The sequence below is a fragment of the Mauremys reevesii genome, linkage group 9, assembly GCF_016161935.1.
Source record: "Mauremys reevesii isolate NIE-2019 linkage group 9, ASM1616193v1, whole genome shotgun sequence".
NCBI classification, from domain to species: domain Eukaryota; kingdom Metazoa; phylum Chordata; order Testudines; family Geoemydidae; genus Mauremys; species Mauremys reevesii.
This window is the reverse complement of record NC_052631.1, coordinates 34,051,972-34,067,037: the sequence shown is the minus strand read 5'-3', so window position 1 is coordinate 34,067,037 and position 15,066 is coordinate 34,051,972. Positions and strand designations below refer to the sequence as shown.

General features: G+C 42.2%; 1 protein-coding gene across 4 annotated transcripts in view; it reads right to left on the bottom strand.

The window, feature by feature from the left end:
- The window catches only part of COL4A4 (collagen type IV alpha 4 chain), a 72,950-nt gene that overhangs the window by 7,889 nt on the left and 49,995 nt on the right, over positions 1–15,066 (bottom strand). For 3 of the 4 annotated variants that reach the window (XM_039487521.1, XM_039487522.1, XM_039487523.1), the window contains exons 27-34: positions 14,574–14,645; positions 13,687–13,815; positions 13,081–13,188; positions 10,989–11,144; positions 8,291–8,389; positions 6,500–6,508; positions 5,088–5,222; positions 1,963–2,079 (exon numbers count right to left, since the gene is read on the bottom strand). In XM_039487521.1, the coding sequence (XP_039343455.1) occupies positions 1,963–2,079; positions 5,088–5,222; positions 6,500–6,508; positions 8,291–8,389; positions 10,989–11,144; positions 13,081–13,188; positions 13,687–13,815; positions 14,574–14,645 (825 nt within the window). Of the gene's footprint in view, positions 1–1,962; positions 2,080–5,087; positions 5,223–6,499; positions 6,509–7,058; positions 7,307–8,290; positions 8,390–10,988; positions 11,145–13,080; positions 13,189–13,686; positions 13,816–14,573; positions 14,646–15,066 lie in introns of those variants that run through there. The other variant, XM_039487524.1, reaches the window with a different exon arrangement.

Sequence of the window (15,066 nt, the reverse complement as noted above, 5' to 3'; positions counted from 1 at the left end):
CAGTCATGAAACTGGTTTTCAAAGCTTTTCTGATGCACAGTGTGCCCTGCTGTGCTTTTCTAACCGCCCTCATGTCTGGCTGCGCGTAATCAGTGGCCAGGCAATTTGCCTCAACCTCCCACCCCGCCATAAACATTTCCCCCTTACTGTCACAGATATTGTGGAGCACACAGCAAGCAGTAATAACAATGGGAATATTGGTTTCGCTGAGGTCTAACCGAGTCAGTAAACTGCACCAGCGAGCTTTTAAACATCCAAAAGCACATTCTACCACCATTCTGCACTTGCTCAGCCTATAGTTGAACTGTTCCTTACTACTGTCCAGGCTTCATGAACCATGGGAGCAAGGGGTAGGCTGAGGTAGGTGCAACCGCGTGGTGCTGCTGGCTGGGAGAGCAGCCTGAAGCAAAAGCCTCCAGCCTGCATGATATTCCAGGCAGGACTGAATCTCCATTAGACGAAACTTAAAGAAGAGAATGACCTGGAGTCACTCCCATTTATGTCCAGGCGCTCCCGACTGACCTCACCGAGGTCGGCCAGGAGCAACCAGGAGACAGCAGCAGATGGTGCAATATGGCTGCTAACTGTCTTTGCTAACTTGCAAAGGCAAGGAGCTGCTGCTGTGTAGCAATGTAGTACCGTGTCTGCCAGCAGCACCCAGGAGACGTACGGTAACAGTGAGCTGAGCGGGCTCCATGCTTGCTGTGGTATGTCGTCTGCACGGGTAACCCAGGAAAAAAGGCAAGAAACAGTTTTTTGCCATTGCTTTCATGGAGGGAGGGAGGGACGGAAAGAGGGGGGCTTGACGACATGTACCCAGAACCACCCGCGATGATGTTTTTGCCCCATCGGGCATTGGGAGCTCAACCCAGAATTCCAAAGGGCAGCAGAGACTGCGGGAACTGTGGGATAGCTACAACAGTGCAACGCTCCAAAAGTCGACGCTAGCCTCGGTACTGTGGATGCACTCTGCCAACTTAATGCACTTAGTGGGGGGGGCACACAATCAACTGTATCAAATCGATTTCTAAAAAATTGACTTCTATTAAATTGACCTAATTTCGTAGTGTCGACGAAAAGCACCCGAGGGACGAGGTGCGGAGCATGCTTTTAGGAGTCTTAAAGGAGCAACGATCCGATGCAGAAACTACAGAACCCGAACCACTAAAAAAGATAATCAACCTTCTGCTGGTGGCATCTGACGCAGATAATGAAAATGAACATGCGTCGGTCTGCACTGCTTTGGATTATTATTGAGCAGAACCCGTCATCAGCATGGATGCATGTTCCTTGGAACGGTGGTTGAAGCATGAAGGGACATATGAATCTTTAGCGCATCTGGCATGTAAGTATCTTGCGATGCCAGCTACAACAGTGCCATAAAAATGCCTGTTCTCACATTCAGGTGACATTGTAAACAAGAAGTGGGCATCATTATCTCCTGCAAATGTAAACAAACTTGTTTGTCTGAGCGATTGGCTGAACAAGAAGTAGGACTGAGTGGACTTGCTGGCTCTAAAATTGTACATTGTTTTATTTTTGAATGCAGGTTTTTTTGTACCTAATTCTACATTTGTAAGTTCAACTTTCATGATAAAGAGATTGCACAACAGTACTTGTATTAGGTGAATTGAAAAATACTATTTCTTTTGTTTTTTGTTACAGTGCAATTACTTGTAATCAAAAATAAATATAAAGTGAGCACTGTACACTTTGTATTCTGAGTTGTAATAGAAATCAATATGCTTGAAAATATAGAAAAATCCAAAAATATTTAAGTAAATGGTATTCCATTATTGTTTAACAGTGTGATTAATGGTGATTAATCTTTTTAATCGCTTGACAGCTCTAATTGAACTGCATGCTCAGATGCTTTCCTGATTGGAGCTATATTTTGTATTAGTCTGCCTGTCATCTGTGTCAACTTGACAAATGTTTGCAGCAGAAAGTGATCATTCTTACCTTCTGGACCAGTGTATCCTCGTTCTCCTATGACACCTTGGTCACCTGAGGGTCCTGGTGGACCAGGTGAGCCATCTTGACCTGGCAAGCCAAACAACCCTTCTTCACCTTTACTTCCTAGACAAAAATGAAGGATGCATTTTATCTTCATATGGCTGCATATAAAGGTAAATACAGGCCAAACACGTAGTGTACAAGGAGTCATTTAATAGTACTGTGCACAGGGGCCTGCTTTACAATGCTGTATCTAGTCCTGCCCCAAATATTCTTAAAATACTCAAAAATGACACCTACAGAGTACATAAGTATTACAGAACTTGGTACTGGGGGGGATCGGGGGAGTGTAAGAGTTGTGCTCTTTCCCTGTGACTGCAGGGTTAGATACAGTGGTGTGATATCGCTATTACCAATTGGAGTTCATGTCCCTATTCCAGAATGTGTCTGCCTCTGGATCTCAAAGTTTACAATCCTGCAGAGCTCTGCAAAAAATTCTGTAATAAAAACTGAAACCAGGGGAAGCCTGTACCAAAATGTCTATTTCCACTTGACTAATTATTTGAACAGTCCCTCAGAACAAGCTCACTGCTTTCCTGACCTGAAGCTGCTTTTAGATTTTGCACCCTTCTCCATAACTGGGTGGCAGATTGTGCTAGGTACAATCAGGTAGGTGGTACAACTTTTATGAAAAGTATCTTTAGTTCTTATATCACTAGTTTCACAACAGGTCTTGGTCTTTCAGGCCCCCATTCAGCAAAGCATTTAAGCATGTACTGGAGTCTCTTTAGGTCAAGCTGAAGGTAAGCATGTGCTTCAATGCTTTGCTAAATAGAGATGGGCTTTGCTGAATTGGGCTTGTTTGTTTGTTCAGTTGAGAAGGAAGAAGGCACCATAAGCCTGTGATATCCCTCAAAGAATGCATCACCTCTTTCTCAGATGTGCAACAAATGCCATATTAATGTGAATGCACTGTTGATTAGTAGATGGTGCCAATGAGTGCTTGATATTTGATTGCAAAGGCAGCAGACAGTGTTGGATATGTTTACTAGATATTTTTAAGCAGATGATTTTCTGAGTTTGATACAGTTCCACGTGTCAGATGTTGTGGTGTTTGGCAGCTCCTTTCAGAGAGAGAGAGAGAATTTCAAGAGGAACATGTTTCCTTAGAGATAGGGTCGATTCTCATTAGTGAGATTTGTATGCTTAATTCTTTGCATGCTTGCATTAGATGTTTACCCTTTGGAAAATAATTTTTTAATACTGTGAGACAAACTTTAAAAGTTCCCCACCTTTTACTTGTTGTTATGTGTGAGAGAATCTAAAACAGTCACAACATAATTTAACAGCTTTTCAATTTCTGTTGCCTAATTGTTTGCCAAAGTTCATGTACTGGAAAGTTTTTGTAATAAATATGATCTCTCAGTAAAATTTCTAGTTCTCTTATCTGCCTGCATAACTTTCCCAGCAGGGATAAGATTGTTTCCTGTTGTGTTAGTAAAAGCAAAAGCATCATTAAATTTTCTCCTAACACACCAGCATGAGTATATATCACTGTAACACCTGGTTATACAGAAACTGTTTAAAGATTTATATAATGAAAACACTGTGCCCTGATCCCAAAGATGCCTCTTAGTTGAGTCTTTTACTCAATTACATTAGATCAAAGATCAACCTGAGCATCTTCCTCTGAAGATATGAAGATATCCAGTAAATACCACGATGAAAAACATGAATTCCCTAGGTGATAACTGCCTAAGAGTGTTGGTTGTATCCCATTATCTAGAGCTAATTAAGACACAGCCTCCACATTTCTATCAAGTTGTCAGCTGGAATCATCACCAGCTGTTTTACCGCATAATCTTTTATCTACCAGAAAAAATCACTGAATGTCAGCCTCTTCTTGCATGCTCCCCTTTAAATCCTTTCTCTGGCTATTTTTCTTCTATTGTAACTACATTGCCAAGTTCCAGGAGACACAAAACACTGTAGTATGCATCCAACTCATTTTAGGGTCCTTTCAGGCCTTTTAGTAGCATTAGCCTGCTAATAATTATTGTTAAATTTAATTTTTCCAAATAAATTTTTCCCTAGCCCAGTAACTTGGGTAGCATTTTATAAATTTTATAAATTGTTAGTTTTGTTTTAGTTTGTAAAAAGGAGGAACACTATTGATCAGGTTGTCATCCCCATTGCATGATGCCCTGTACTCCTGATTCTGGATTAAAACAGTACAATGCACTTCAGCAGCCAAATGTCTCAGTCACTCTGCATGCCTATCTGCATGAAGTATCTCAGTATTAAACAATATGTTTCCGGAAGCCACTGGTGTGGTGTGGTGTGCTGCTTTATTTTTTTTAATGCAAGATCTGAATAGCGGAAGGAGGTTGTAAAGTCTGATTCCTCAATTTAGAGATAGAGAGGGAGCATGCACAAGATTGAGCCCAGTAACTAAATTCTCTACTCTGAGACGCATACTCTTATGAGTTAGCTCAGCATTATCATCATTGCTGGCACCAAATGGGAAGGAGTTTCAGGGGTATACACAGTATTGGATAGTGCCCCAATGTAGGATGTTCTAAGATCAACGAAGCTTTCATGTTTCTTACCCAATTTTCTCTCTCCCAGTCTTGTTTCCAAACCTCCAAAACCACAAAAAGCTTATCACACAGATGTTTGTTATTTGTTACGGACTCCATTCTGCCGCCCTTTCACAGGTTGCTTACAGTGAATCTACTTGCAGCATAAGAAGGCACTCTTCAGCATGACCGGGGCTATGTTGTGAAATGAGATTTTATAGTAATTCTGAATTTCAATAAGTCATAAAACCTAATACTGTAGGGATTTTTTTTGCTTTCATTTTACTGACCAAGAATGACATTTATATGTTAAAATTCCAAATAAATCTCTCACTGTCTTATTGATGAGCCTAGCCATTGTGCCATATACAAGAAATAAGAGGAGAAAAATGCCTAAAACATTTTGGGCAAAATATTAAACACTCCTTCCTCCTCTTCCTACCCCTGTACACTCCACACAGCTTTGCATGAAGAGAGCAGAGAATACACTTCTGAAAGCCTTAAATATTCTGTTTGTCTTAAATTACCAAGTGTTTAAATCACAGGCCTTACCTGGGGGTCCAGGGTAACCTATTGGGCCTGGAAATCCTATAGACCCTTCAGCTCCTCTTTGTCCTATTACTCCACGAGGACCCGGTGTCTTGGGACATGGGGAGTGTTCTGTTTCTCCTGGTTCACCAGGGTCACCTGGAATTATGCAATAAAATTAAAATAACACAAATTGGAACAAAAATCTCTGGGAGATAAACATTCCCCTTTTAATTGCTTTTGATATTATACTGCATTTCTGGGGCTGGGTTCCCAAACCTTTAATCCAAGAGATACATAGGGGTTAACTCTCCTTTCAGACTGTGTCTAGCCTAGGATTTAAAGGTGTATTGTTAGCATGTGCTAGCTAATACATTTTAAAAATCTAGTGTAGACAAGGGACCACCGCCCTTCATGTGTGCTAAACTGGCTGAGTTGAAGCCTGGGTGGAACATAGGCTTTAACTCCATTGAGCACATGTTAAAGTATATACTGCCTTGTCTATGCTCTGAAGGCAGCTGAGAATGTCTCCACATACAGCCTGGGCGTAAGAGAGTAGGGGTTCTATCCCACATTACTCACTCACTTTAAATGAAAGCCACGAGCGAATGGCTACAGTTTATGTATTGTTTGTTGCTTAGTATTGTTCACCATTTGCATTCTGTAATAAGTACATTTTCTAGAACAGTGTTTCCCAAACTTGGGACGCCGCTTGTGTAGGGAAAGCCCTTGGCGGGCCGGACCAGTTTCTTTACCTGCCCCGTCCACAGATCCAGCCAATTGCGGCTCCCAGTGGCCACAGTTTGCTGCTCCAGGCCAATGGGAGCTGCTGGAAGCGGCACGGGCCGAGGGATGTACTGGCTGCCGCTTCCAGCAGCTCCCATTGATCTGGAGCAGTGAACCGTGGCCAGTGGGAGCAGCGATCGGCCAGACCTGTGGATGGGGCAGGTAAACAAACCGGCCCGGCCCACCAAGGGCTTTCCCTACACAAGTGGCGTCTCAAGTTTGGGAAACACTGGTCTAGAAGACTTATTGGATTAGTTCAAAGTCGGGGGGGTCAATGTGTGATAGCAGGATTGGGGTCTTGGCTAGTTGGCTTCATTTAGAAAGAGCCTGCTGTGACAGCAGATAAAATGAAATACAATAGATGAGACAGATCACTTAAGAGAAAACGTGTATTTTATATACTTGCATACAGAATTCTATGTACACATATTTGACACTTTATTGTGGGGCTCCTCGGCATAGTACAAGATTACTCTGCCTGTAAACACAACCCAGCTATGTTAAAATCGATTATAATCAGCCTGTTATAATGATATCTGTCATTCTTAGCTGCCAGCTATGGCACTACTATCCAGGGAGTGTGGAATGTACAGAAAGAAACCCAGACATGCAGAACAAATATTTGGTTAATAAGGCATTCTCCAGCTTACCTCTGCAACCTGAAGGATTCATCAAACGGAAAGCAGACCATGCCAGCCATTGCCAGGCAGGATTGAAACAAGTTTCAGGCATGTAAATGAGAACAAGGGATGGAACGAGAACTGAAATAGTTTGTATGAACCTGACATTATTCATGCTGATATAAATAATAATGGCAAAATATAAAGTACATGTCTTAGAATGCTGCCTGCAAACAGTTTTCACAAGAACAAAAAGGAATCCAAAATCAATGTGATTTTGTAATACATGGTATTGTTGAATGGTGAGGTGCTTTGTGTGATGTGCAAACTCTTCTAGATTACCAGTTCACACAGTGCCAAATCCCAAGGTCCTTGCTCAGGGCTAAGTCCTTTCACTGGGAATCACATAGGGAGAGGCCTTTCTATGTGAGGAATTCCCCATGACTATATGTAAGCAGAGATACCACCTCTGTCATGTATTTACATACCCCAGAGATGCCCCTCCATTGTGGTTTTGTACAAAAAGGTGCTGCATATATGATTGAAGTAGGAGCAGGGACAGAACATGCCTCCAGGGCCCTTCTTTGGTGGACTGACCTCTGCGTTCCATGCAGCTATATCAGGGAAATAAAATAGTTCCTTGTGGCTCCCCACAGCTGTTACCGAAAAGCCAGAAGGGCAGGGTTGGTGTAACATAGGCAAGAGCTGGCCTCAGGCTGCCCTCTCTCACAGATCCCCTGTATCAGTTCATCCCCTCTTCATAAACCTAAACAATGAATGATTTGCAGGGAATTCTGTAAATTGGAATCTGTTTTCTCCTGCCCTTCTGGCCGCCTCCTGTAATAGAAGGTGATCTGGGTCTCAGCTTTTACTATACACTTAGTCTGTATTGAATCAAACTCTTACTTGGGGTATGAAATAACAGCTGAGTTAAAAACTAAGTAAGGACCTAAGGATTTGGGTACGGCACTCAGCAAAGAAAGCATCACATATGATTAGATGAAATGACTATATTCTAAACTACTTTTCAGATTTGCATAATTATAAAACATCTGTTCTTTATCGCTAAGAATTTTTTAATTGGTAAATAAAATATATATTACATTTTCTAATCTTGAGAAACTCCCGTATCGATTTTAGAATATATTAATTCTCCCCAGAGCTTCTTATTTTGATGCAACAGGCAAAGGTAAGACTTCTTACTGTGTACTGGCATTCTTGATACTGTGGTATGTAGTATTCTGGATATTAAGATATTGTGCTTAATGAATGTTACTTGAGAAGGATAATATAGGAAAGGAAAAGTGGGTGATGAAATATGCAGTATGAACTTTGCCTCTTTTACAGCAAATAGCATCTGTTCACATATGGTACATCTTTGCAAGAACCCTCGCCTGACATGCTCATGCTCTCTAGTCTTGCAAACTATTGCAAGTATCAGAAGAAAATGATCATTTATTAAATTGTTTCAGTGATTCAAAAATGTTCTCTGTAACTGAAGGCTACAACTACCATTTTAAATCAGCCTTGCACAACTCAGGAAAATTTACCAGACCAGGCACATACTTCATCAATGAAGACTGATTACAATAATAATAATAAATAATAATAAAAGAATTATATCTAACTTACTCAATGATATTTCCTCATCCCAAGTGAGTGCACAGCTAGGATTTTGTCAGGTTGCTATAAACTCTTTTCATGCAAGTGAACACTATATAAAAGTATTCTGTACAGCTATTAAGATCAAAGCTTATCAAGGCTGAGTGGCTGGCACACACACTGCTGCATGGCAAAGAACCATGTGTTGTTCAAAAGTACCTTCGGGACCTCGAGGGCCAGGTTGTCCTTGAAAACCTCGATCCCCAGATGGCCCAAAAGGGCCAGGGGGACCCTGGGGGCCAGCGTTTCCTATCGGACCTAAAAAAAAAAAAGTGAGAGGTGAGTTTTTGTCACTGGTACTTGCACTGAGCAGTTAAATCTGGTGACCCCCTGTGATGCTGAAAGCACAGAACACAACAGCAGTGAGGTCAGGCATCAGGTTCCTGACTAGTTACTGTTCTGTGCAAAATAGCTGGGGGCCAGATTTTGCTCTCCCACAGGAAAACCCCTCATGGAGTTTCTTGTGATGACTCCTGCATGGGGAGAGCTGGCTCTATGCACTGCTCCTGTCCAATAGAAGCAGCAAGCCCAGCAAGGCTTGGTCTACACTGGGGGAGAGTTGACCTAAGATACGCAACTTCAGTTACGTGAATAGCGTAGCTGAAGTCCGTGTATCTTAGGTCGATTTACCTGGCTGTGAGGACGGCGGCGAGTCGACCGCTGCCGCTCCCCCGTCGACTCTGCTTCCACCTCTCGTGCGCGGTGGAGTTCTGGAGTCGATGACAGAGCAATCAGGGATTGATTTTATCACGTCTACATTAGACGCGATAAATCGATCCCCAATAGATCGATCACTACCCGCTGATCCGGTGAGTAGTGTAGACATACCCCAATACTCATGAACCTGCTTGGAGGCACAGAGGCTTCCAGAGTGAAGATATGTGCCTTTGCATTGGTTCCATGGCAACCTGCAGCTTTTACAGCTCCCTGGCACTATGATTCTACTGGAGCAGTGCTGCTTTCCTGCCCTGGCAGCTTAGGACTTCAGTGCCCTGCCTGGTTTGAGCCAGACCCCCTAGCCTGCTGCAAACCCAGACCCAGGGTCTGAACCATATCCCCTAACAGCTGTAGGCTTAACTGAAAGCAACTTACAGAAGTGTTCCTCTCTTTAACACTCAGATATCCAACTCCCAATGCGGTCCAAACCCCAAATAAATCCATTTTACTCATAAATTGTTCGCCCTCTATAACACTAATAGATATGCACAACTGTTCGCCCCCCTCCCAGGTATTAATACATACTCTGGGTTAATTAATAAGTAAAAAGGGATTGTATTAAATACAGAAAGTAGGATTTAAGTGGTTACAAGTAGTGACAGACAGAACAAAGTGAATTACCAAGTAAAATAAAATAAAACATGCAAATCTAAGTCTAATACAGTAATACAACTGAGTACAGGTAAAATCTCACCCTCAGAAATGTTTCAATAAGTTTCTTTCACAGACTGGACACCTTCCTAGTCTAGGCACAGTCCTTTCCCCTGGTACAGCCCTGGTTCCACCTCAGGTGGTAGTCAAGGGATTCCTCATGATGGCTGCTCCACTTCGTTCTGTTCCACCCATTTATATATCTTTTGCATAAGGTGTGAATGCTTTGTCCCTCTCTGGGTTCCCACCCCCTCCTTCTCAATGGAAAAGCAGCAGATTAAAGATGGATTCCAGTTCAGGTGACATGATCACATGTCACTGCAAGACTTCATTACCCACTTGCCAGCACACAGGTATACAGGAAGACTTACAGGTAAAACACACCCATCTGCAGTCAATTGTCCTGGTTAATGGGAGTCATCAAGATTCCAAACCACCATTAATGGCCCACACTTTGCATAATTACAATAGGCCCTCAGAGTTATATTTCATATTTCTAGTTTCAGATACAAGAGTGGTACATTTATACAAATAGGATGATCACACTCAGTAGATTATAAGCTTTGTAATGATACTTTACAAGAGACCTTTTGCATGAAGCATATTCCAGTTACATTATGATCAAACTCATTAGCATATTTTCATAAAATCATATACAGTGCAATGTCACAATGTGCTTCTGCATTGGTTCCATGGCACCCTGCAGCTTTTAGAGCTCCCTGGCACTATGATTCTACTGGAGCAGTGGTGGGCAGCCTGCAGCGCACGGGATGCATGCAGCCCATCAGGGTAATCTGATTGCGGGCCGCGAGACATTTTGCCGACGTTGCCCATCTGCAGGCGCGGGCTGCCGCAGCTCCCAATGGCTGCAGTTCACCGTTCCCGGTCAATGGGAGCTGCGGGAAGTGGTGGGCAGCATGTCCTTGAGGCCCGCCACTCCCACAGCTCCCATTGGCCGAGAATGGTCAACGTCGCAAAGTGTTTTGCAGCCCGCAATCAGATTACCCTGACGGGCCGCAGGTTGCCCACCAGTGTACTGGAGTCAACTGCCGGGGTTTGCCCCACCTGTGGAAGACCCCAAAACCTCCTTTAGAGGAGTGGGGGTGGGAGGGTCCCACAGGAAACATCAATCAATCAGATTTAATTAGCTTTCCAGTGGAATCCCCACAGTTTGTTGGGGAACAAACAGTGTGTGTCCACTTGGCTCCTTCCCAGATCCTCCTGTTCCTGCCCCAGCACCTGTCCCCATGTGGAGATCCACAACAGGACAGTGGCCAGAGGAGCCTGACCCTCCCCTTTCACCTGGCTGGAAGCAGATCCCCAAGAGCACATGGGTCTATGGTGTATGATCTGGCCCACAATTCTTACTGTTTAAAAATGTGAAGACTGAGTAGGTAATTTCTCAAAAATGGGAAGTTACCATAATGTAGATACTCAGAAGAATCTGCCTGAAGGCAGGTATTCACTCAAACAAAACTTGAAATCATACCTTTCAGGCCTCCTCTTCCTCGATTTCCTGGAAAGCCTTTGGCTCCTTGCTGCCCTGGCTGGCCAGGAATACCGGGTGCACCTGGAACACCAAATTCCCCTGGATCACCTTTCACAAAGATAGACTTTCCAGGAGGGCCAGGATTGCCAGGCAGGCCTAAAACAAAACAATGGATATTAATAATGCACTCACAAAGGGTAATCTTTTCAGAGGTGCTTAAGTTCCACCGAATTTCAATGGGAAGTAGGATCCTAAGTGACCAAGATGTGTTAGAAAATATTGTCCTAAGTCCTACTTCAAGATAATACAGGGGAGGAAGTCTCCATGGGATAGACCCCCCCAAACCACTGGGATCCTCCACAATCAGTAAGAGGCCAGGTGAGTGCTATCTGCATTGGGACCACACCTGTCCATGTTGGCTTTGTGCTGCTGGCTGCCCTCCCCTCCTCAACTCCCAGCTGTCTGGTGATGCAGCTTCATTGCAGTGGGGACTTTGTATTTCAATGTCCTTGTTTTTTCAATACATATAGGAAAAATCCAGAGCTACTATGACTAAGGTGTTTAATTCCTTCAACCAACGTAACTGGGCTTGTGGAATGTACAAACTCTGCTGACTTCACTTGAACTGGTTCTTGAACTGACTACGGTCTAAGCTTTGCCTGAAAACAGCCCTCATCTACAGAGGTTATATGCATAAATATGCAGCTCCCACTTCCCTCTTCTCTTCCCTCTTTCTCCCCACTTCTAGGGACAGAAAAGCTATTTTAGCTCTGTTCTTTTTGTAAATGGCTTTTCTATACATGAGTGTCATCATTTTAAGGCCTAATATCACAGGACCTTCCAGGACTACAAGCAAGTGCTCTGCAGCCTATTGGAGAGCAGTGAATTAACCTTTTTGCAAGGATGAAAAGTTCGTCTTTCTAGCTTGGCTGGGTTGTAAGATACTGGAACTTAAAACTCATAGGAAAATTGCCCCAAACCAAATATTGCCCATCCTTCACCTCCTGCTGGTGTCGTTTTAATGGGAAAATTCCACCATTAGGAGGAAAGATGGACCCATGCTTTAAAAAGTGTCTACTGTCAGAAGTGCTCAGAGCTGTACAAGGTTAGAAGTAATCCCGGCAGAGATTCATAAGCAGAAGGAGTGCAATTGGATAGAAGTACACAATGGTTCCAGTTTATCACATGGTCTTCAATTTTATCACAGGGGTAGCACCTCCCAAAATTACACCTACCAAAGGACAGGAGGTAGTCAGTCCTAGACCAGTAACAGTTTTAAGGTGTGATATCGTGCGATCCTACAGAGCTAGAAAGAGGAGCATTAAAACGGGGGGAAGATTCCCAATTTTCCAACAGAAAATGCAACTCTTGTTTCTGACCCTGGATGAGTCTGAGATGCTGGACCTCAAAATCATGACACTTATTAATGGAAAAGCTGTTTTAGGATATTTTAGAGGTCTTTTTATAACACCGTCTTTTAGCCCTCTAGAGTTGCATTCACAGTGAATGTGTTTACATGTATCTGTTGGGGAATACCAAAATAGTCCCAATAAAATTTTAAACACACTCTAATATACTTGCAAAATTGTTTTTGTTCCCTGTAATATATGTGGCCTATACAGAGTACATGATGGTGTGGTTTAAAGGTTTAATTGGAACTTGTATGGAAGCCTACATAATGCATCCTGATAAAATCTTTATACACCTTACTACATAATCATCATGATAATATCTATCTCTAGTAAAATGGGGATCATAATATTTATCTCCTCTGTAAAGTGCTTTGAGATCTATGGATGAAAAGCACTTTACAAAGGAGATACGTATTGTTATACCCATTTTACAGATAGGAAGCTGAGGCACTGGGGGTGGCATAACTTGCCCAAGATCACCCAGCAGGCCAGAAATGGGACTAGAGTGCAGATCTCCTAAGTCACTATCCACTGTGCTGCACTGAGCCTCCCTTCATGTATTCATGGAACAGCCATATTTATTACCCTCTTTGCCTTTTCCCATGTCACATGCATATATATGAGATTAGAACACAGTTTTTACTGTTTTGGTTAATTGATCATGTTTGATTTTCTTGTACCTCTGATGCCATCTGAGCCAGGTAGCCCCTGACCACCTGGAGGACCAGAAGCTGCAGTTTCAGGAGATCTTCCCACAGGTCCTGCAGGCCCGGGATCTCCTGTTCTACCTGAGGGAGCAGATCATATGCTAAAAGTTTGAGTTTTCAGTATTTTACACTTTGGTTAACAGAAATAAAATATTAATTTAAGGGAGTTGAGGTGCAAGGTCATGCAGAACATGCAGTTGTGTTCTGCATTTCCCTGCTAAATAGACTGTGGGAGGCATTTAGCACACAAAATATAATTATTTAAAAAAAAAATTCTAATTCCTTTCCATAATATCCACTGGCGCTAAAGAGGTCACAGAATGTATCATTCCTTGACATGACTGATTCCACAAGTCTCATGCAACCCATGGTTTTAGTGATGTAGCAGAATGATGCATTCTGGGATATCTGTAGCAAGTCAGGAAATGCTAGCATACATCTTGGATGAGAAAAATACTTTTCTTAAAGAAGAGATCCCAGATGTATGTGCTCCATGGGCCTGCTAACCAAGTGGCAGGGAACTAGTTCAGTTTTCATTTCAGCTTTGCAGTTCACTGTTGCGGAGAAAATGTTTCTTACCTGGGTGTCCTGGCAAACCCATGTCTCCAGGAGGTCCTGGAAGAGAAACTCCTGGGTGTCCAGGTTCACCCTTGTCTCCTTTTGGTCCAGGTGCTCCTGTGTATCCTGGAGGCCCTATTTCACTTTGACCTCCGGAGGAAAACAATTACAGTGCATGAAGTCTACAGTGAATGCAAATACAGATGTACAGAATAGAAATACCAGCTGCAGATGATGATGTTCTTTTTGTGAGATTAGTCTATCTCTAGTTGTCTGGTTATCATATGTAAGCTGGGTGGAGTTTTGTTGAATCTGGCCCTCATTCATCCTTTCGAAGGTATTAAGCTCCTTGATTCAAGGCATAGTCTTTGTCCTTAATTTGAAATTCTTAGTTTTATTTTTTTTGCTTTCGATTTCTTAATTTTCATTTTATATCTTATCTTTTAGACTGGCACTTAGCACTGATTTTAACAATGGTCAGTAGGGTGTTTTGAAAGCTTCAAATAGATCACCATGGGTGAAATCCTGGCTCCACTGAAGTCAGTGGCAAAACTCCCACTGACTTCACTGGGGCCAAGATTTTCCCCCATGAGTCTCCTTTTAATCTATTTGCTATTGTTTATCTTGTACATATAAAAGTTTGAGACTTGGCTTCACTTTGAATCATCTGCACTGAACATTTTCATTGTAAAAATATTCTCAAAGGATTCCAGCAAGACTATTAGACGATGGAGGATTTTAAGTCTTTCCCCACAAATGATTGCTGGTGTCTCTCTCTAAACCATTAACTATCGGCACTGTTTTAAAGTTTAGTCTGATCCTTAATGACGGGATAAATATCAAAATATCATGGATCATTTCATATTCATTTTCATTTAAAAGAAATTCTGTACATTTTCATTCTTTACCTGGAACTCCTGGTGAGCCCTTTTGACCTTCCAGTCCATTCAAGCCATCTAATCCAGGCAACCCTGATAAACCTTACAAGTATTGTAAACATTATTAGAAGCATGACCCAAAAAACTTGACATTTAACAAAAGTAATGTTCATTTAACAAAAGTAAATATATAAAACTTGACAATACATTTCTGGTTCAGTACAGTGTTTGCTGGAAGTGTTTTGACAACTGAAGAATGAACTACATCATTAACAGTTGAAGCCTGTTTTGAAGAAGGAGCATCATTTCTAGATTGCTGGATAGTGAAGGAAATATGAAAGCAGCAGAGGTAATTTCCTTTCATATATTAGCAATCAGAACATTTACCTTTAATCTTTAGTGTGATTTTACTTTGAAAAGTGACTAGAACTATGGCACTTCTTTATGCATTGGATCTGCTCCATGTGCATTGATAACCATCATCTACCAACTTGATAAAAATGAGATTTTACTGCTTTTTATT